Raw genomic sequence first — 23947 nt, 5'->3', positions numbered from 1 at the left:
TTGCATCCCTCCCCTCAACTGTCAACTGATTTATCTGTTTAAAAAGCAAGCTCCCGAGGGCAAGGATTTTGTCCTATACTTGTCTTTAAATTGCCTTGTATAATATTGACATTACATAAACAATAATAAAATAAGTAGAGAGAAAATTCTCAGCTACCCACAAATATCACAGACACAACAGTAGCAGCAGAGTGCATTTCATAAAGAAAGTTATTATGTTTAAACAATAAATCACAAGGATTTGTAGCCTATGGAGTGCTACAAAGCATCATAGCAACTGTCACTAAGAAAAGAAATGAAAGGCCAACTGCAACATCATATTGGTGAGAAGTTCCATGTGCCACACAGCCTTGAGAGGTAATACTCCACACTAACAAGAAGTAATGCTGGGCTACATATGCAACAATGTTTTGTTGTGTTGGGTTTTTTTGGTAATTCTCCCATCATTCAAGTAGATTGTAAAGCCAGAAGGGACCCACTGTGATCATATATCTAGTCTGACATCCTGTATAACACAGGCCATAGGGATTCTCTGAATTAATTGCTGTTTGAACTCATGCATAGCTTTTAGAAAAACATCCAATCGTCTTTTAAAAATTGCCATTGATGGAGACTCTACCACAACCCTGGGTAAATTGCTCCAATGACTAATTGCTTTCATTGTTTTAAAAAAAAAGTGCTCCCCATCTCCAGTCTTAATTTGTCTGACTTTAACTTCCCGTCACTGGATCTTGTTGTACCTTCATCTACTAGATAGAAGAGATTATCAAATTGTTGTTCCCCTTGTAGGTACTTTAAACTGTGATCAATTCACCCCTTAACCTTCTCTTTGGTAAGCTAAATAGAGAGACTCAAGGAGCTCAATCAGTGCAAGGCATGTTTTCCAATCCTATAATCATTCTCATGACTCTTCTCTGAACACTGTGCAATTTGTCAACCTCCTTCTTGAATGGTGGACACCAGAACTGGACATGGTATTCCAGTAGCATTCACACTAGCGATAAATACAGAGGTAACATGACCTCCCTACTTCTAGTCAATAGTCTCCTGTTTATTTGTCCAAGGATCATATTAGACCTTTTGGCCACAGTGTCACACTGGAAGCTCATGCTGAGCTAATTATCCGCCATGACCTTCAAGTCTTTTTCAGGTTTCAGATTGGCAGCCATGTTACTCTGTATCCGCAAAAAGAAAAGGAGGACTTATGGCACCTTAGAGACTAACAAATTTATTTGAGCATAAGCTTTCGTGAGCTACAGCTCACTTCATCGGATGCATTCAGTGGATGCATCCAATGAAGTGAGCTGTAGCTCACGAAAGCTTATGCTCAAATAAATTTGTTAGTCTCTAAGGTGCCACAAGTACTCCTTTTCTTTTTAAGTCTTTTTCAGAGTCACTTCTTCCGAGGATGGAGTCCCCCATCCTGTAAGTACAGCCTACATTCCTGGTTCCTAGATGTATAGCTTTACATTTGGCCATATTAAAGCACATATTGTTTGCTTGCTTCCAGTTTACCAAATGATCCAGATTTCTCTAGGTCAGTGACCTGTCCTATTCATTATTTACTGCTCCCCTAATTTTTGTGTCATTTGCAAACTTTATCAGTCATGATTTAATGTTTTCTGCCAGGCTATTGATAAAAATGTTAAATAGCATAGAGTCAAAAACTGATCCCCATGAGACACTACTAGAAACACACCTGCTCGATGATTCCTCATTTACAGTTACATTTTGAGACCTGTCAGTTAGCCACTTTTTAATCCACTTATTGTGTGCATGTTAATTTTATATCTGTCTATTTTTTTATCAAAATATAATGCAGTACCAAGTCATATGCCTTAGAGGAGTCTAAGTATATTGCATCAACAGTGTTACCTTTATTGACTAAACTTGTAATCTCATCAAAAAAGATATCAAATTAGTTTGACAGAACCTATTTTTCATAAATCCCTGTTGATTGGCGTTAATTATATTACCCACCTTTAATTCTTCATTCATTGAGTCCCGTATTAGCTATTCAGCTATTGATGTCAGGCTGACCAGTCTATTTACCGAGCTTGTCCTGTTTACCCTTTTGAAGCACTGGCACAGCATTAGCTTTCTTCTAGTCATCTGGAGCTTCCCCAGTGTTCCAACAATTACTGAAAATCAGTGTGATGGCCCAGTGCCACTCCACCAGTGCTAACAATACAGGGAACTCTCTTGTAGCCTGGCCCCTGCATATTTTAACCACCATGTTCTGTAAAGGTGATTGGCACTTGCAGCTCCCATTGACTTTGCTGTGGGACAAAAATTAGGCCACTTGCATTTTAGGTGTCCAAATACAAATGTAGGTGTCAAACTTTAGGCACTCATGTTAGTAAATTTTGGCTCCAGCTTTCATCTTTTTGTGTCTCCATGTGGTATTGTTGATTTGCTGTCCTTGTGCCATTCTATTAGCATCATACCAATCCATAATTAGTATTATTACTGTATTAATTAATTATACAATCTGCTCATTCAACTCCTTACCCTGTCTCTGTGTTGCTGAGTGAGTTTTTAAAGACAGCAGCCTCAAAGGTAAACTGAAATCCTATTACAAAAATAAGCGCTTGCAAAAAGCTACCTGAGCTCCCAAAAAAGAATATATGTGCAGACTTAGAAATGACAACTAAATACATTTTTCAAAGGAATTGAAATGCTTTTTACCAGCCAAGAGCTGAGTTCAGGCCCTCAGGGTTCTGTGTCTCTCCTGATAAAGTTGATAATGTCACTAACACCTACACCAATGTCAGGGATGCAGTTCCCACTCTGCTTTATGTTTTAGTGAGGCCAGCAGCTATGAAAAACTGAATTCCTAGAAGGTGAAAGGCCTTTCAGCTCACCTTTAAAATGTGTTTGCTTGTACTGGTAAACTCTGCCCATGCATTCAGTGAAGGTTTTGGGGTCTCAAACAGGAGTGATTTTAGGGATGTGTTTCATTCTTTTTAAAATATTTCACTTTGCCCCTAATGTAATATGTTGTCTGCAGAGCATCAGGCATGCACAGCACTATTCTGCTGTCCCTGTTTATTTCAACAGGAAATCTGTGCATGTAGGGAGAGTGAAGCATCTGAGTTTGAAAGTTCGATAGCGAGACAGACTCATATGGCACCAAACCAAACATAATTTGCATGTCATCAGGATTCTGGGGTTATAAATAGGAGCGTCGGGATGGAATGATCACTGGCATTTTTAAACATTGTGTTGTCTAGACATGCTCTGAAAAGAGTTACATGACACGGTTAAAATGGCAGGAGCCTGTGCACGCTAGCTCTCCGACTGTTGTTTGCAGCATAGGAACTGCACTGGTTCTAGCCCAGCACTGGGATTTTGAAGAAGAATGCTAGTGTAGATGTGGCCTCAAAGTACAATCTCTCTGTCAGTACAATACATCCAGTTGTGTCACTACGTAGGACAAAAGTAGATGGTAAAACGGATCTGTTTTTCTCTGTGCTTATGCATATTTCTGTTTTCTCCAATATGTCGTCATCGCCAGATCTCGAAGATGTATTTGCAGGTTTCTATTGTATAAGAATACAGTTGTGTGCTCTGATGTGTGCTATAAAGCCCTCCACATCTGAGAGTTTCAGAACTAAGGTAGCATCGTGAAGTTGCACTGAACATAGCCATCAGGTGAGCTTGCTGCTATGTTCACATTACCAGTGAAATCTGGAAGAGGGGTTGGATTGCAGAGCAGCAATTAGATGAGTTCACTTGACTAAACAAGCCCAGCTTGTGTTTTATTTATAGCCATTCTCACCTCCTGCATTTGACATATCCAACTGAAAAAAACCACTAAAAAATAATAATAAGCAAACAGTTTTAACTGAGCACCAGGATAATGACCCTGCTCAATTTTGCCTTTCACATTTTAATTGTACAACAATAATTTTGCAATAGGGTTGCCGATGGCAAACAGGCAAAAGACATTAACTTTATTTATGTTTTGGATTATTAATGTGGCTGTTAAAATACCTCCAGTTAGTTTTGATTGAATTGTTTTTGTGGCTTTTTTGTGCGATTCTGTCGTTTAATGGAGCGGTAAATAAGAATTTCTGATAATGAGCCCAAGCATCTGTCACAACAACCTGGCGCTGGTTATTAACATTTCCATTAACGGCAGGGTGGGCAGTGATAATATAGAAACCACACAGTTAGAACAAAATAAATAGTTGGTGTCAGGCTGAGTGGGTGTTAATTACTATTTTATTTTATAACCCTGGAAGGCAGGCGGGTATAGGGAGAGTCTGACTTATGAAGGTCATTCATTCTAAAGAAAGAGCTCTCTAGAGGAACAGATAACCAGGGCTATCTTACTCGGGTGGTGAATATTTTATCACTTCTATTTACAACCTATAAATGGGCAGGAAGCTCAGACACTGTGGGCAAAGGTTGCCGTACCATCTGCACATGCACAAGGAGAAGGTAGGAGTGGTATTGTTTTATACTCTGCCCTCTCCTTCCCATTTTGGGAGCTCAAACAGGACATGTTTAGACATCTTTTCTGTAACCAGAACATGCTGTTTGTTAAGAGCTGCTGTAGGCTAAGACAGAGGATCTAGGAAACAGACCATCCCCACCCGTCACTTGGGAAGAAGTTTCACTTGCATTGAGCTGGATCACAGCAAAGGGAAAAGATTGTGTGACCCAGGTGCGCACAAAGAGGAGAGATTAGTTTTCTGGTATGGTGCAGTACACAGGAGGAGAAATGGCAAGCATGTGAATAAATTACACATTCAGCCAGAAAGAGACACAATTCCAGTCTGTGTTTATATTTGAAGATACTTTTTTGTTTTGATTTTACTGTATCAAAATCCATTTACTGTACAGAAAATGTTACTTTCATTGGTTTGTTTCTAAAGTGTTCTGGAGATAATTTTAAAGATGCTAGTCTTTTAAAGATGCACTCCTCTTGCTTTTTGTGTTTGCAGCCCCAGTTGTCTGAGCCTCATGGCAGCAAACTGCAATAGCATAAACAGGACATTATGGTGACTCTTGCTAAGGAGAAAGGTTGGGGAAACCTGAGCTACTTCTCTATATGTTTATCTTCACCAATTGGCCATTCAGGAAGGCAAAGTCACCGTCAAACATTTGCCTTTGAAGCTTAGATGAACACAAATAAGGAGATTTTTCTCTGCCATTTTCTTCTTAAAGAACTGCCTGGTGGACTGAGTGTGCTCAGCTGGTCTGTATGAGACAGAGAACACAGCCACCTCCAAGAGGCCCAAGTGATTCTCATTCCACACGCACTGCAAGTATTTATCTGAGACTTCTCTGCGGTGTTAGATGGATTTAAAGCTGATTCTGTTTCTTAGCTCACTTGTGGCATAAACAAAGAGACTAACCTGGTTACTCCATAAATGGAAAAGTACAACTTGGATATCAGTTTAGTTCTGCTTGTCACTATTAATTCTCCTTATTTCCTTCTCTTACTGTCTCTCTCTCTAGCACCAGCAATGGCCCCACAGAACATCCAAGTAGATGCTCTTACTACGAGCCAGCTAGAGATCACCTGGGACCCACCTCCTGTCGACAGCCAAAATGGGAACATACAAGGCTACAAGGCAATAACCTTTTCCTGCTGCTTTCATTATCTCACTTGGCTTCAGAATTACCTTTGCTGCACGAGGCAAATTAAAGCAATACTCAGGCTACAGTAATGAACATGGCATTATGTCCCAAAACCAGAGGGAGAGAGAATGAGGCAGAGACAAAGAGAAGAGGGTACTTCTGTTCAATGGAAATTCAGTGCATACAGAGAGTTGGGGAGCTCAGTGTAGGCAGGCAACATGTCTGCTCCAAATACCAAAGGCACAGGAAAAGTGGGGGTGGGAACTGACAGCTGATTTGAGACATCAGGAAATCTATAACTTTCTCTGAGCTGTAAGAATGAGCCATGTCAGATTTCAGAGAGTTTATTTCATGTCCTTAACTTTTTAACAAAATTAAACAGTAGTATTTATTGCACTTGGTTTGCAGAAACACAAGGCACGTTGCAGAACCATCTTGTTTTGTCTCTCCAGATGGGAGAAGACCCTTTGAGAGTGGAAGTGGGCAAGACTACAAACGCTGGAGGTTGGCTTGAGTTCAGTGTCTGGCTCTGCCTTTCTCCATGTATCTAGGTCTGCAAGTGAAGGAAAGCCGAGCCAGTGAGAGAGAATAATCTGGCATTACGTCTTGGCCATAGCAAGCAATGTTATATATCAATTTATACATTTTCCCTCTTGTATGTGTATAGATAGTTCTAATAGCTTAGCTTGTCGAGCCAAGGTAGACTCTTGGCTCGGCCCTGACTTTATGCCCTGGCCTGTACAGTTGTCACTGCTAGGCCTATCCACAAGCCGTGCTACCAATGGCTCTGCAGGTAGCCTATTGGAATCATCATCTCTGGAGTTTAAATTGTATGGCTGCAGGATAAGTATGGGAGAAAAGGGGAATCGGGGGGAAGTACCTACATGAAAGCTAAAGAAAGAGCCTTTTTCAGAGGAGGTGGATCTGTGTCTGGGACTAAGGACTTTCTTGTGTAGTTTGTAGCCATACCAGAATGCCAGCACTAATGGGCAATTCACACCTGAGAATGGTTTGGTACCTGGCCACTTATTCCTGTGTTCTGGAAGGTCTTATTTAACGTCATTAGGCCATGTCACATTGTCTGTACACTATTTTTAAAAGGCCTTTCTCAGGAAACTCTTTTTGAACCCAAGGGGAGTTTTCCTCAGTAAAAATAAAATAAGGCCTTCAGGATTGGGCAAAGAGTGAATAATACTATTATACCCCATAACTGAATGGTCCAAAGCTAAAACTGCCAACGTCTTACTGGTCATGGGGAAACAAGAGTACCTGTTTTACAGCCTGCATCGCAATGAGACTGTAATCTGAGTGCAGGATTGACTTCAACATCTCTCTGTTCTTAACAGATTTATTACTGGGAAATGGACATCCAGAATGACACTGAGAAAGTGAAGGTCCTTTTCCTCCCAGAGACAACAGTTCGGCTGAAAAATCTGACCAGCCACACCAAATACATGGTCTGCATATCTGCCTTCAATGCAGCAGGCGATGGACCAAGAAGCAGCCCCAGGCAGGGCAGGACTCACCAGGCTGGTATGAGATTATTTTTCTTTTCCAAACCACAGTTTAACCTGTTTAGAGATAATGATCATATAACTGTTCATCTGTGTGTCTGAGGAAACAAAATACAGAACTATAGGATGGTTGTGTTTTAGATCTGATCATTGGGTAAATTATTATATTGTATTGTTATTATGGTTAGGCAAACAATTTGGATCGAATCAGAGTCAACCCTTTGGGAAGGGATTTCAGAATTGATGCTGCAATATGAAGTAGAACAGGCTGGGATAGCAATAGAATCTCTGTCACAAACTGGTCCAACAAAAGGCTATGGACCTGATTCTGATCTTACCACTGGAGTAAATTAGGAGTAACGTAGTTGTAGTAAGTGGAGATACACTGATAAAATCATGCGAGAGAAGAGTCATGCTCTTTTTGTTTTTTATTGGGCCTCTGGCATTATGTACAACTACAGTAAGTAATATCTGTGCTGGAGATGCTGATCCCAGAGGGACACGTATTCTATCGATGTTCCGTAGTCATTAGGTTCTGTGAGGGAGTGTGCACCAACAGCAGACTCCCTCTTATTGTCTTTCTGCCTCTGAACCCTCACTTTTTTATCACTGGGGAAGACTATACAATGCCCTCTGATTCTCTTTGGGTCACATTACTAGCAAAGAAACTGATATTCCACAATGGGAGTCTACATCCCCATCTGAAACTGAAGATTGTTGCACAGGATTGAGAATGAAATTCACCCCAGTGCAGAGAGCACACACAAGGCACCGTGCACCATTTAAACCCTCAGGGCCAGGCTGGCCTCTCTCCACCATGCAGTGGCAAAGGGCTGCAGCAAGCAGCACACAGTAACAGTCCCTGTGCTCTGGGATAACAGAAAATGCCATCCGTGTGCACAAGATTTGCAGGCCAACAACTCCAGATGAAAAGTTTGGCTGCTTAGTCAAACTGAGACCCCCAACATGAAAGCATGTGAATGCTGATGCATGCACGTAAGCTGGGGATTTGCATGCACACATACAAACAGTATACTTGAGTACAGACCTGACCAACACATGCACTTTGGGTATCTTGTGTGTTCAATTCACATACAGCCACTTAACCACTTGGACCAGAATCCCTAAACTTTTGATGTTTTTCCCTGACTCATTTTTATGTCTTCCAATCCCAAAAAGGTTGTAGAAAAGGCATTCTCACCGTCCTGGTGATGCAGTCATTTGGAAATGAAGCTCTCTGCTGTTCTCTTATGTCATTCATTCTTCATCTTTGTCATTTCCTCTTCCTAGCCTGTTTAATTTCAGTTTTGCAATTTAGTGTCTGCTGATTTTAGAACACTTTTTATATTTCCAGTCAATTACAGGAAGACCTGATGCTGTTGATAAATCCTGTTCTCATCTTATTTCCTTTAGATTCACACTGGGTAATATATACCATTTCATAATACGTATATCAGAATAAATATTCCTGCTGCAGTTCAGTGTGTTTGTAATCCTTTCAGCTCCCAGCGCTCCTAGCTTCTTGGCATTCTCAGAAATCACTTGCACGACACTCAATGTGTCTTGGGGAGAGCCGACGGCAGCAAATGGAATCCTGCAGGGTTATCGAGTGGTGTATGAGCCCTTGGCACCAGTCCAGGGTAAGTAAGCCCCAAAGAACCTATATATTCAGGCTAGGGAAAAAAGCACCATCATGTCTTTTATCTCTGTCCAGCTTGCCATTCTTCTCCATCCATGCTCTACATGTAGCTGTGACAATTTAGGGAAAGTGTGGGTACTCTCTATGAAATCTTTGTGAAATTATGAACTCTGTGTGTGTATCTTTACTAAGCTGCAAAATCCATTTTGAATGTAGGGCTAGTTGCCTCTCTGTGGTCTTTTTAGGTATGTCTACACTGCGCATTAAGCCCAGGCTCTGACTCCAGTTTGAGCCCAAGCACCCCTTTCATCCATGCACAAATCAGTCTGACTCGGGTCAGCGAGCACTGAGGACCCTGATCCTAGGGCCTTGCTAGGAGGGTGGGTCACAGCCCAAGTCCCTCTGGCACTCGGGTCTAGGGCCTGTCGTTTTGCAGCTCATAGTGTAGTAATGATGTGTTAGCACAGCTGTGAGACCTGAGTTCGGTGACTGTAAGCCCAGGTTTACATTGCAGTGCAGATGCTCGAGCACGGACTTGGAATCACTGAGTTCACTTACTATTTTTATTATTTTATTGAAAGTATTATTTTGGTATAGATTTGTGTACTTCTCCTGCTATTAAAGAAAGAGTAACGCTGTGTTTGGGTCCTGTGCAAAGTCTGTCTGTTTTGTATACTACACCTGATTGTGTGCCCCTGAGAGAGTTAAACTGGAACCCAGAAGGCTCACACCTTCGGTGAGATTCAGGGAGAAGGTGTGTTTAAGCTGGGGGGGGGGGGGGCTGTGAGGCCTGCTCTGGTTCCAGGGACTGGGCAGTGGATCGCATGGTCTAAACTCTCAGGAGTGGGTGTTTGATAGAGAATAGGCACCCTGAGAGTATGCCTGGGGACGCCAAGACAGAGACAGTGTTCAGAGCTCTGTTCAGACTCCAGAGACTGAACACACATGGGATCCAGCAGCTGTGTCCCCTCACAGCAGTCTGGTGAGTGGCCAAGAGGGGGTGCCAGCCTGGAGCTTTGACAGTAGCCATGTGGACATGGGTGGTTGGAGCAAATGTGGGTGTTCCTGCTTTGCTAAAACTGCTCTGTAAACTATAAAACTGTGGAATACAGCTTTTTTCCATCCTTTCTCATTTCCCTGCAAAGATGTATTCAGCGTGTTCTTGAGTGGCTTGAAAAGCCATTACACTGCCATTGTTACTCTCTGTGGCAGAATAGGAAACTCAACATATTCGTGTCCTGATTGTCTCCCTGCGCTTCATCCCAAAACTGCAGCCTGGGCCTTGCCACAGAATACCCCTCACTGAGTCCCATTTGTGTTGCTGCTGGTGAACTATATCATTTATATCATAAAACAAGGGTCGTATTGGCATCGTGTGTTAGCTTTCAGTGGCACCGTGACCACTTTAGAAGAGGAGAATGGCAGTGGTAGAGATTTCATTGTATCGGTGTGTTTCTACTGAGTTTTCAAATTGCATTTTTAACCCAGCACTAGATATAATCCCACCTGATGACAGTATGACAGTCACAAATGCATTATTAATTTGCCAGAAGATCGGCAGAGAAGGAATTGGCAATCTCTCTGAAAACAAATGTAAAATCATTCTAAAGATGATTTAGAGAAGATTAAAATGTTTAGGGAGGGAGTTATTAATATTTTTTATATTCCTGATACATTTCTAGTAGTTCAATAGGATGTCTAGCTTTGGCAGAGTGATAACGGGTCGAGTAATTTCAACCATTGCCAATCCATTTTAAACTTCTTTCAGAAGAAATAAGGGTATCAATCACTAGCATTTGTTTCTGCTGTAAGGAATAAAGTATTTCTTTATAGCTGACTTTCCATGTCTTGTGCATGGGGAAAGTCATACTCAGAAATGAAAGCAGGAGAATAAAAGCACTTTCACCCTTTGTAGAGTTTCAGCATGAAGAGCTAGTGCAGAACGGATGCATAATTCTGACCAGGAAATGTGGACAGGGCATAAAGGACATTCAGATACCTTGGAGTTCTCCTGCTTCTTATTCTCTCATACATAAAACTTAAAGGGAATCCATCTTTTATGTGGAAATATTAGTGTTTCAAGTACTCTTGTCCAGTACTGAAATAGTTCTTTCATGAAAGCAGTTGGGCTTTCTCAGCAGTCAATCAAATCTCATGCTTCAGCGTATAATCTGATTGCTTGTAGAGTCAGGAAGGAATTTCCCCCTTCCCTGCCCAACATCTACAGATTTGCACACTTGGCAGCTGCATTACTTGTGAAGGGATTGCCTTCTTCTGAAGCATCAGATTCTGGCTTCTGCTGGGGACAGGATATCAGACTAGATGGATTACTGATATGGCAAAAACGGTGTGTCTGATCAGTTGCTGGTGATGGATGTCAGGGTAAAGGGATATTATGCAGCTGCCGTTACTGTGTACAGTGGAGGAGCACAAATGGATGAACCTTCATGAAAAATATACCAGCTAAAAATTTCTGGAGCTACCCAAGTACTTAACCAGTTCAGAGGCCCTTGAATGGGCAATTCAGAGTTCAGAGTTGCCCTCAGGATTCCAGCAACATGGGACGGGTAAAGTCCAAGCTAAAAGCACCACCTAAAAAGTGGTCATCAGGGACCCAATTCATGTGCAGCTGGATGCTGGAGAGAACAGAAGGAGCTGCAAGAGGACTGCAGCCTCAAATGCCCCTTGATCCACCAGAACCCATTCCTTGTAGATGTGTTGTCCCCTTTCGCTCACAGTTGGCCAAGAAAGAAAAGTTCATGCTCTGGTGTTGGAGATCCAATTGCTGAAAATAAAAAGAAATGTGTGATGTGTGTGTCTGGATACTGTGTTTCACAGTATATCTGTGAAAATACTCTCTGGATTATCCTGAACTTTTGTTTCAGTATTTGTTGTCTTCCCTTTTAACTAGTTGGCATGGATGGCAATTACAATGTAGGGGGGACAAGGAAAAATGAGACTCCAGGAACACCCTCTCATCTCCATATTTGATAGCAATAAATCATTTTCCCTTCCTCTGTTCTACTTCTCAGATCCCTCTCTCTCCTTGTGCATCTAGTTTAACCCACTCACGCTTATCTTCACCATTTTCTGCTCTTCCCTACCATGTCTGTTTGTGCCGTCTTCCCCTTCTCTGGCTGCCCCACTTGTACACTGAATGCTAGCAAATCCTCCTCCCTAAATCTGTCTTCTTTGTCTCCTCTTCCAACTCATGATTTTTGGCTTTTCTCGTAGGACTTGGAACAACCTCTCTCTTACTGTGCTCTAAGCACTATTTAAAACCTTCTTCCTAAAGTCTCTTCTCTAGTGCTGTCTTCTCCACATCATTCATATTTAGACATGTACAATTTTATGTTTTACCAATAACTGACAACAAAACTACCCTGGAGCCTTTTTTCACAGTTTAAGGGTGGGAGGGGTGGAAAAGCTTGTTTGAAATTTCAGAGGTTCTTGCTTTTCAGTGTTTTGCTGGATTAGGTCTCCACATTTGTCACTGAGAAATTAAATAATATACCTAGATGTAGAGGGAGAAGTTTTGCAGCTTAGAGCTTTTTCTCTTTTAAATAAGAAAGGATTCTTTGAATAGGAAGTTGTAATTGGGATGAAATTTTGATCAAAAACCCTTTGGAAAACATTTTTTAATTTAACAAGTACAACTGCATCTTGAAAATGGATGATAATTTGCATAAACTTTACATCAAAAACTGGAAATTCTATTCATAATGTATTTCCCTGAATACTGCAAAACTAGTACACTCCTGTACTACTCCTGCACTCCTCTTCCTGTTAGCCTGCAGAAGAGAAGAATTAGCCTGCAGAAGAGAAGAATGAGGGGGGATTTGATAGCTGCTTTCAACTACCTGAAAGGGGGTTCCAAAGAGGATGGCTCTAGACTGTTCTCAATGGTAGCAGATGACAGAACGAGGAGTAATGGTCTCAAGTTGCAGTGGGGGAGGTTTAGATTGGATATTAGGAAAAACTTTTTCACTAAGAGGGTGGTGAAACACTGGAATGCGTTACCTAGGGAGGTGGTAGAATCTCCTTCCTTAGAGGTTTTTAAGGTCAGGCTTGACAAAGCCCTGGCTGGGATGATTTAACTGGGAATTGGTCCTGCTTTGAGCAGGGGGTTGGACTAGATGACCTTCTGGGGTCCCTTCCAACCCTGATATTCTATGATTCTATGATTCCTCCTGAGAGAGCAACCTCTCTTATTTGTCTGGAAAGGGCTACATACATTTATTTCACTGGCAAATATTAAAAGAACGTTGTCAACTCAGATTAGCCCCAAAATTTTGTAAAACAACTTGTACAAAATTTAAGAAATGTTTCCATGTAATTATATTAGAATATTCCAGTGAAAACAGTTGTTTTCAAATAATCACGCCTCTGCAGTTTTGCAACGTACATAGGGCATCATTGAGAACCTGAATGTGAAACTGACTCTAAATGTTAGTGAAAGAAACTGAATTGATTTTCCTTGTTCTATGAGAGAGGAATGCACGTGAAAGAAAGTGTTGCATAAAGAGTGAAAAGTAAATTGAATCCTTTAAATTCTTGCAGGCTTAATCCAAAGAGATGACAGTAACATAGTTAAAGTAATGTGTGTGTGTATAGAATATAGGGTAAGGGTCTACAAATCACAGCACAGAAATCGCAGCGCTGGAGAATGCGCCACTGAAGTAGTTTTAAGTCACATTTGCGCCCTCTTGATCCTGGGCTCCTCCAGGAGTGGGAGAGTCCCTCAGTGCAACTCTGACAATCTTGAGGATCTGTCTCAGCTATGACAACCTCCTGGGGCTGTGGGCCGTAGTGCTGCCCAGAATCTCTTCAGTGCTGCATGCTACAGCGCCACCCCTGACACATCACTCCCATACCCAGTCTTGCACCTGGGGATCCACCCCTTATGCCATGGCTTGTGAGGAGGCCCTTGGAAGACAGCCTTATGTTTCTACCCCACTGTGCCTCTACTGAGGGAATTCTTCTCAGACCAAGCCATGACTTTTAGGGCCCCTTTATGCTACTCCAGCCCTTTTTCCCCGGCCTAAAGAGGCTTGAACAAGGGGGAGGATCTCACTGTCCCGTTAAATAATAATGCAGCTGATGAGATTCACCACTGCAGTGCATCTTCTGTGGTCATTTACTTCAGTGTAAAACACTACTGAGTCATGGTAACTGTTTATACCCATGGTGCACTCACTTCACACTGGTGTAAACGAAAGTACAAGGTGCAGGGCAAAGATGAATCTGGCACAGTATTTTTTTGCTTGGACTAGTGTTGCAAGGTACATGGCAAAGAGACACCACATGGAGAAGCTCTGGCTTAGGAAGAGCTGTGCCGCTTGCAATCCCCTTCATTTACCTCCTCCTTTTTTCCCAGCGTAATTAGTGAGGTTGCGTATAGTCTCATGGTAATTTCCCAGTTGTGTTGTAAGGTTTTTTTCTTGTCAGCACCCACTTATCAAGCTTAAACTCTAATTACACTTATTTGTGCTGAAAATTGGCTATTATCACTATTTAAACTCCCACTAATTGTAAGAAATACTTTCTTAGCAAACTGTGAGATAATTTCACTTATCTAGACATGATAAGCTCTGCTCAATTCCTTTTTTGCATTGAGGCTTTCTCTTATTTTTCATCTTGATGGCTACTCCAGGGGTGAGTAAGGTAGTGACTGTGGACATAAAAGGAAATTGGCAGCGTTGGTTAAAGGTCCGAGATCTCACCAAGGGGGTGACCTACCTATTCAGAGTGCAAGCCAGAACCATCACCTATGGACCTGAGCTACAAGCCAACATCACAGCTGGGCCAGCAGAGGGTAAGTGCAACCTTAGCAACATGCAACAGACCAGAGCCAATTATATTAATTCAATCCAACAGCAGGGAGTAATACAGTGTATGTGCAAATACATTTCCAGTCCGAGGAAGAATTGAGTCACAAGGGCTCTAGGCATGATTTAGTGGGTTCATAACATTCCATGAAAAACGTTTTTCCTTTTTTATGAAATCCAGAAAGTCTGACTGCAAAAACCTGTGCAAATAAACTGAAAGACAAATCGACTAGCCAAGGGAATTCAAAGGTGTTCCTTGACAGCATGGTCCTGATTCTGATTGCACTGATCACACTCCTGATTCAGTCCTGAATTAACCCAATATAAATCAATGGTGTTTCCTGGGTGTAAAACTGGTGAGAGTTCAGAAACATTCCCTTGTGTCTTTATGCTTTGGCTTACACACATGAATATATTAGCCATATGCAAAGAGAGAGGAACAGCAGGCTTAACTTCAGACTCCCTGACTTGTTGGTTTGTGCACCAAGATTTTTTGTTGTTAAACAGATGATTCATTTTAATCATTATGTTTACAGCAAGAAAAATTAAAGTCTTACAATGATCTCTGCCGGACTGGTAGTCCTTAAAGCATCTGTGCAATATTCATGCACGATTCTATTTTGTGTCTCCCTGCCCTCTTAATCAAACAGAAGCTACCCTCCACCTCTCTCATTGCACCCCTCCCTTGTGATCTCATCTTTTGAAGGTGCTATATGATCATAAATAGCTCTCCTATAATGTTTGTGCAACAGTTATAATGTTCTTGAAATACCTTCTGCACCATGTGAATGCGATGGTGATGCATGATGCTGCAGTTTAACTCATCCTCATGCTCACATCACAGGCATTATAACTACTGGTCGGATGTGTGAATGACATGGTACTGAATGACTGAACAGGTAGCGTGTCTTTGCTGCTGGTCTGTGAGTTTCCAGGGATGGTGCTGGGGTGACTCTGTAGGCAGGAATACCAGGGATAATATGCAGATGTTTGCAAAGATGTAAGTGGTGAAAGTACAGGGTTTTTTGTTTTGGGGTGTTTTTTTTTTGGTCTGCTTAGTTGATGTGAGTACCCCTGTAAAACCCAGCAGCTGATATTTTAATCTGTGGTGCTCGAACCGGGGGAGATTTGAGCCAGCACCCTATTAAACTGGTTTACCCTGTGTATATGTTTGGCTTCTGTGTGTGGTTTTTATGTGCATATTTCTGAAGATGTTACAAAGTATAATGTGATCAACTCTCACACCCCCTGATATTTGCTATTCTGGTCTCATCCCTTAGGGTCTCCTGGTTCCCCTCAGGAAATTCTGGCTACAAAATCTGCTTCTGGGCTGACTCTGCAGTGGACTGAGGGAGATTCAGGGGACAAACCCACAACTGGCTACGTCATAGAGGCACGGTCATCAGGTAGGAGGAACTACTGCTGAGGAAAAAAAAATCCATAAAACATGGACAGGATTTGGTGATGGGAACTTGTTCCCTTTAGTCCACACCATAGTCCTAGCCACAGTGTAATAGTTTGGAAGAATTTATTTGTCCATGAAGCAGAGGAATGGGACCTTTTGAAGAAAGATAAGAAAGACACAGCTCTTCTTTTCTAAACGCCCACCACCAAGTGTTTTTACATAGCAATATGTTTACAGAAGGCAAAAATAGGAACTATGTTAATGGTCATATTTCCTCCTGCTTGGAAATAGTCACAGCAAATTGCCATGAGTACTGTGCCATTTTTCCTCATATGTCACCAACAAAGCTGCCAGTTAAGGAACTGATGTTATTCATAATTTAAAATAATGGACATGTATGCAGTCCCTTTAATGCAGAAGGATCCTCAAGCACTTTGCAAACTGTATATTTGAGGATCACAGATCCACCACTGAAATACACCTCTTCTGGGCAGAATGCAGCAGCTATCCTGGATCAGTAAGAAAACATGGCTTTTTGCAGTGGACGTACAGAATAACAACATCTCCGATTCATTCTACAGGAGGAATGTGATCAAGACAACAAAGTTATTATGTCATGGGATCTTTATTGACTATGGATACGTCTGCACTTCGAGCTGGGGGGAGACATCCCCATGCTCGCCCTAAAGTTAGAGTGTAGCCACAGCAGCACAACAGGCTAGCCGCCCCAGATACATGCTTAGGGTCTCTGACAGGCACGTATTATCCGTCCCTCTACTCGCACTGATGTGGCTACATTTTGGTTTTATTGCGCTAACTCAATGAGAGCTCGCGTGGGTATGTCTCCTCAAGCCCCGAATTCCAAGTTTAGACACACCATATAAGGGGTCAAAGCCTCATTTTTGTATCTGCTCTGGCAGATGGCACCTTCAGCCGTGTCATTCTAACTAATGCTGGATGTTAATTCAGACCTGTGTCAGAGAGAGGAGTGCCACCGATGGAATTCCACTAAGGTTTTTCGTTGGCACTCTCCCAGTACTGATTAGCTAAACCATAGGCTGAATTATTGTGATCTTCAGCCCTAGGGATATAGGCTTCCCTCATGAATTCCAAGGTTCCACTGTGATTCCATTACCTTTTCCTATTTTCAAGGACTCAACCTTGATCATGGTTTTCAAACAAAACTAATAAAATGCGCACATTCTTCAAGGATTGGAGTGTCCAAGTTTAACAAGGCCTTAAGTGGACTGGGTTTGGGCCTTGCTGCTGCCTCAGTTTCCCCTTCTTGGGCTTCCCAATAGCTGCACCCAGACTTCTGTGAGTTGAGCAACAGCTCATCTTGGGTGGAGTGGTTTATTAAAACAGTGCAGTTTAAATGTAATATTAAACTAAAACAAATTACCTCTCCCCCTCCATTGTCTCTTCAGCCCCTTACTGGTCTCACCAGTTCTTTCCACAACCCAGTTCCTGCTGCCTAGCATTTCTTCAAGCCAAGCTTCTTAAAGCTGTTGACCCTCTTAAAGTTTTTGTTCCTGACCCCACTGCAGGTAGCTCCAGCCAGGCCTTCTCCTCTGGCTATTGGGGAGAGCCTCTTTCCCACTCCTCTCTGACCTTGGTCCCCACTGAATCCCCGCAACAGCCTCCTTGCAGGTGTATCTCCCCCATTACCCTGGTGTCAAGACTTCAAATCCAGCTCTCTCACCTCCCCAAATCACTCAAAGCAAAGGTACTGTCAGATTTATCTCAGACTCTGGGCTTCTCTGAAGAGACCTCCCCTAGGTCTTTCTTAGTCCCTATTTTCCCTCTGGCTAAGGGAGCAGACCCACTCTTATAGGAAGCCTCATCCCCAGATTGCCATCATCAGATATTCAGTCACCTGACCCAACTACTGGCCCAAGCCCAAACTCATCAGTTAGGACCAGACAAGGCACAGGTGGGGCTAAGTCAAAAGCCCTTAAAGGGCCCATCCTGTAACACTCAGACAAAACAGTCATTGAAGCTTGTTAGCCAACTTTTACCAGTCCAGACAAATGGCGCTCAATAAAACAAGAGTATTTGAGAGTGAGGCCTACATCCCACTTACCTATCACATACTAACAAGAAAATGTTAAGTGCTGTGCTGAAAAAACAAGCGTACATAAACTATAGGAGTTTATTAGCTTCAACCTTCCTTTAAGATATCCTGGTGAATCCACTGTCACTCACATCTTGCTGTAGATGGCTAACCCCAAGCTCTAATGTGTTCCCCTAACACTGTGGAAACAAATTACAAGACTTCAGAAGGAGCATTTCCATGTAAGCAGATAACACTGCAGTGCGATGGCTACACCACAACTCCCTCTCATTGTCATGCGTGGCTCATCATTTAAGTGAATGTTTTACATTCACTGCCTAGGGATTCATAGAACGCTGGCGCTTTGTGCGGAGAGAATGATCCTTCCAAGGCAAGCCTGAGCCACATTAACTCATCCTGGCCCTACTCTACTGAGCCTGCAAACAAACAGGGGAGAGGTGAGGTCTCTTAGTGCTCCTGCTCTCAGGATCTGATTTAATTCCTCTTCAGATTATTTTAATCCTATTCATGCTGCTGTAGCATGTGAACTGGCCATTTGTATGCTAGATTCCAGTTATTAGTTCTGGTTGAAGCTGTAGAGAGCGTGAAATGTGATCCAAGTGAGGAGAGGGACTAATTGCAATGTTTGTTTATTTCATGCAGGCTTCAGCTTCCTTTAAATATCTCATTCTTCCTCATCTCTGCATGCAGGAATTTGCCATCTGAATTTAGAGCTCAGCAAAAGAAGGGGGCTAATTTCCACTGCCCATGCTGGGCATTTCAGAAAAACATCTTTTTTTAATATAATGCTAAGAAGCTGTTCCTGCCTTCTGGGTTGTTACTGAGCAATGAAACGCAGGTTGGAGAGACTTTTTGGTTTTGTTTTTAAACAGTTGCTGTTTCAGAGAAAAGCAGTTGACATGTGCCTTTCACATACAAAGCAAGAAAGGGGAAGTCTCCATCTTTCTGTGACCAAGAACAGAAGCATCTAATAGGCAAATAAAAAGCTTTAGCATGATGTCAATATTTAAACACTGTGCCATTACCTTAGGGCTTTGGATCTCAGGTGTCATCTATTATAGGCCTCATTACCCAAAACATTAACTGCCGTATCATCTCATTTATCCTGCTGTAGCTCTCTGCCAGAGCTGCCTTCCACCAGGGAAGGAGGGGGCTTAGAGTAATAAATGCTGGCCTCTGCTCTGAGTTGCCACTTCATCAGGTTGTTCTTTGCACTGCTCTGTTTCAAGAGGCCCTTCTGTCCTGCTGCCTTTTTCTTTTATATACACAGGTAAAGGTATTTATCCTGCCTCTCTGCTGTTCCCCTGGATCTATGTCAGGTGACCAGCCTGCCTACCTCCTCCACATCTAGCATATAATTCAGACACTGGCACAGAACAAGGCAAAGCAACATTTTTTCAGAGATTTCAGGGCAAGTGGGAGAATTTTCAGAAAAACAGAGGTCTCTCCCCTCCTGCCTCCATTCTGTGGCAGGAGAAATAGATTCCAGCTCAGTTCCTCCTGCGTTACAGTAAATTCCACTGAGAAGTCTCTGGTGCACTCACAGTAAATATCACCTAGGCCACTTGTGTAATGTGTATCAGATCATGCCTTCTGCTTTTATGTGCAGAGAACAGGCAGAGAATGGCAAACCTGTCCAAATGGCCCTAATTTTACCACAGGGAAGAGTTAAGTGGTTTTATCTGCGTTCTGCGACACTGTGGCATCCCGTGTGCTTCCCCTCCATGTGGCTGGAGACTTGTGGCTGGTGAGGAGAGGGGTGTAGTCTGGGGAGCACCATTTTGCACAGAGTTGTCCCCCTCCAAGCCCACAGCTTTCCTCATGGATGATGTTGCAGACTCCCCGCCCCCTGCTACTGGCCTCCCAAAAGGTTCCTGAGGGATCCATGCTGCCATGGATATATGGAGGGAATAGTACAGAGGCATTGTGCCTTAATGCCTATGTTGGCCTGCTGCAGATGCTCTGAGATCTGTGGGATTTCCTTGCAAATCATAGGATATCTCCAGGGTAGGCAGGCCATGGATCTGCCTGCTTTGTGGGACAGATACCCAAAGCCCAGGACAGGATGATGCAAAGTTTCCTGGTGCTGACCTGGTTTTTCCCTGTAGGAGGGCATGGCTTAACCCTATAGTAGGAAAATGCATTTAAACATGCTTCCAGTTATCGTGGTTTCTAATATAGGCCAAATAAGCCCCCAATTGCCATGAAGCCCATATTTAGAATATAGACAAATCAGGCAAATAATGTATCTTGTCCTCAAAATTACTCTTCCCAGAGGACAGACATTTTCGGGAAGAACCCTTCCACTCAGCATGGGGGTTTTCCCTCCCCTAAATGACTGAGGCATTTTGTTTCCCGGAGCCCTGTGAACTGATCTCTCTCTAGCTCGTCTCTGGTCTCTTGAGTAATGTTTCTTTTTTTTCTTTTTTCTTTTTTTTTTCATTTTCTATTTATTTTTAAGCAAATAAGTAAATTCCTTGTTTAACATGGACACAAACCAGCAAAATTCAGTAAATTCAAAGTGAAGGATGCAGCTGCATCTCTGGCTCCTGCCATGGGGCCTTTCATTTGCTCCTGCTTCCGAACTGCGTGCAGTGACGGTTTGTCAGCCTTCACTTTCCATTCTTGTCCTTTTGTTAGTTGGCATCATAACCCAAACCTTTCCCTTTACTCAAGAAATTAACATTTTAATCTTGTCATTTGTGGGATGAACACTGACCAAGTACAGGAGACCCTAATGATCAGTAGCTTCTATTCTTGTAAATCTCCTGATGTCTGATTACTAGTAAGTTTTATAACACAGCTTTCCGGTTACACAAAGAGAGAAAAGCTAGTGTTTCAGAAATGAATAATTGACAGGTTTCCATCTAGCCCAGCTCCAGCATGCCAGTCATTTGTCACCTAGCCTGTCTTATAAGAACCAGAAACCTCTGTTACTGACTGACAGTTTTATGCAGCATAGAGACCCTGATTAATTGTCCATGATATCAAGCTTTTGTGTTGGTGTGGTGTCTGTTCGAACACCTGCAGTGCACAACACTGCTCACCATTTCAGAGGAATAAACTGTGTGCGTAGCCGAGGCTCAACATGACGATAGGTAGGAGGGGTTAGTGTCTTTTAGAGCGATTAGAGCCTTCTCGCCACACACATGCGTATGCCTCTCAACGCTGATGGAGAAATCGAAGCTTGACGATAGAGATCAGATTCTTGTGTCGGCAGGAAATGAGGCTGGGCCTTGATGCGGTGTAGCATTTATAAAAACAGGAAGCAAAAGAAGATTGATTTTTCAAAGGAACTTTCCTTTTGGTGTCATATATTTACCCCTCCTATCAGATTCCACATACACAATGAAAGGTAATAAGAATTGAAAGAATGGACAGATGTTATTGAGGCAAAAGCAATTGAGAGTAATATGACTGCATCCCCATCACCAGCTGTGCTGAATCTCACAGTACGTTAAACAGGAATTGAGTGGGACCGGCTAGCCTTGCATCTGTTTTGGGGGTGTTAGTCAGTGGTGCAAACTTTGCTTCTCTCATTGGTTTCTCTGCACTGATACACTGTTGAGCTATTAGTTTTTGGCATGCAAATCCTTCCTTACCATGACCTGTGTGGGAAATATTGTGTACAGTATGCTAATGATTTTCCACTTAATACAGAAGCCAATCTGCCCCCTCCACCCCCCACTTAGGTATCTCATTAATGAATTCTCTCTCCCATGAGCTGCTGACATTTATAGCAAATGTGTTTTGGGGAAGAGGGAAAGTTAAATGCAATGAGGGATTTCATAACTACATGCAGCGACATCGGATAGCAATTTTTGCCATCAAAATAAGCTGTCTTTTTAACCCGACTGTGCTGTCCATCTACAGGCAGACCCAAGTATTCCTGTCAGGAATAGGACAAAGTCTTGTTGGCCAGGTCTTAGTCTTGAAAACCCAAAGGACTGGATTGTGTCTGGTGTGTGCATGTGTTGTGCATTGCAGAGAGAACAAGGAGCCTTCCTCCACTTTCCTGCCTGCAGTGCATGGGTTAGCCCCAACTGCAGTCCTTCCTAGCATTGTGCAGCTCTGCGTGGGCTGGTTTCCTGTAAGGCACAATCTGGCCCAAACCAAGGGTAGTTTGAATCTGGGTTCTATTTCATACAGCTCCCCAAAGTTTGGAATGGGGGATGTGAGGTAAATGGCTCCATTTTGGCCCAGCTTCAGGAGGCAGTCCCCTTAGGATTGGAGCAGAATGTGAGCCAAAAGTGGAGGCGGTCAGAGCAACTGGAATTTCTCTGATACGGCAGTTCACTGAAGAAACGCCCACCAGCAAACTTCCATGGATAACCTGATATAAACTTGCATCTGAAGGGTTTTTTACCCACGAAAGCTTATGCCCAAATAATTCTGTTAGTCTTTAAGGTGCCACCGGACTCCTTGTTGTTTTTGTGGATACAGACTAACACAGCGACCCCCGATACCTGATATAAACTACAGCTGTGTCCTCTCTCTGCCACCCTCCCCAACATGGTCCCGGGGCAGGGCAGAGGCAGAAATGCCACCATCAGTCCTCAGGGGGTAATTTCCCCTTGGATGCAGGCTGCACTCTGAGGTTGACTTTCCAGCTCCCTGCAGCAGCTCTGTTGAATTTAGCACGCTGTCTATACAAATAATTTCATGGACTATTTTAAGAACAACAGCAAGAGAGTGGTAGGTTTGTTTCTGTTGAAATTAGTGTTGGAAAAATCGTTATTTATGCTGTTATTTTTTTCCGCCATCTAAGCAATTTGCGGTGCAAATGAATTGCTTTTAAAGCAGATCACAGTGGGCTGAAATTCTGTATCAGTATTTACAAATGTGTTTATGAAAACTCATTCAGTTCTAGCAATTATGACAATATTTTATAGAATCAGATGCAGGATCTAGTGTCAGTGATTGCAGCAAACGTTCTTTGAAAATGTATCCACACTCCACCCACTTCAAGTAAAAAAACATTCCAACCATTTTTTATTACATGGTTAGCTTTGCATGGTGAAAATAATCTAGCTTTACACTGCCCTACATATGGGAAGTCAATATTTTATCTTCTGTTTTACACACATTGTAAAAAAAAGTAATTCATAACAATGGTACTTTATGATAACTTCATTAAACTCTGAAAATGCTGGTGAATAATGTATTGGTCTGAATTTTAAACATGACAGAAAAATTGCCTATTCGTTAGTATTTCTCAAATGTGGACAGAATAATAAAATTTTCAGCCTCCTTGTTCTGTCCACTTGGGACTGCCAATCATCTTGATCAGAACAGGTGCAGTGTGGGGGACATGCAGCGCATTACAAATTAGTATTTACTTATGGCAAAATTAAAACATTCACATGGAAATGCACCTATGGCATAAATCATTCAGTTCTGCCCATTATTTTCTGTTGCAAAGGAATAGGCTAAGGGCCAAATTCTGCTTTCACTTACACTGGTGTAATTCTGGAATAACTGCAGTGACTTCAATGGACTTGTGAAATCTAGAGTAAGTGAGAACAGATTCTGCTCCTGACATTGCAGCATCGAAACATGACACCAATGATAATGCGGCTGGCTTTTACTTTACTATTATACTGGTGGCACCTCTAGTCAGAAGGAATCATGGATGTGGTAGACTCTCCATGCAGAGGGCTTTCTTTCAGTGCAAGCATCTCATACACTGTATTTGTGCAGACTTTGTCTTTCTATTTTTATATTGTCATTAAGACATACTGGGGGGGGAATGGAAATTAATTACCAAAAATGTTAAAATAAAATTAATAGTCATTGGGCCAGGTCCTTGAAGCCATGCCAGTTTACATCCGCTGAGGATCTGGCCCATTGTCCTCAGCGCTGCAGCTCGAATGCTCCTGTAACAATAAGCACTAC

General features: G+C 42.4%; 1 protein-coding gene across 1 annotated transcript in view; it reads left to right on the top strand.

The window, feature by feature from the left end:
- Positions 1-23947, top strand: part of SDK1 (sidekick cell adhesion molecule 1) — a 687887-nt gene that overhangs the window by 593679 nt on the left and 70261 nt on the right. The window contains exons 36-40 of the mRNA XM_084641923.1: positions 5470-5585; positions 6939-7125; positions 8609-8746; positions 14399-14560; positions 15854-15979. Of these exons, the coding sequence (XP_084498049.1) occupies positions 5470-5585; positions 6939-7125; positions 8609-8746; positions 14399-14560; positions 15854-15979 (729 nt within the window). The remainder of the gene's footprint in view (positions 1-5469; positions 5586-6938; positions 7126-8608; positions 8747-14398; positions 14561-15853; positions 15980-23947) is intronic.

Source organism: Lepidochelys olivacea (assembly GCF_965140295.1).
Source record: "Lepidochelys olivacea isolate rLepOli2 genome assembly, chromosome: 10".
NCBI lineage: Eukaryota > Metazoa > Chordata > Testudines > Cheloniidae > Lepidochelys > Lepidochelys olivacea.
This window is presented reverse-complemented; position numbering and strand designations above follow the sequence as displayed.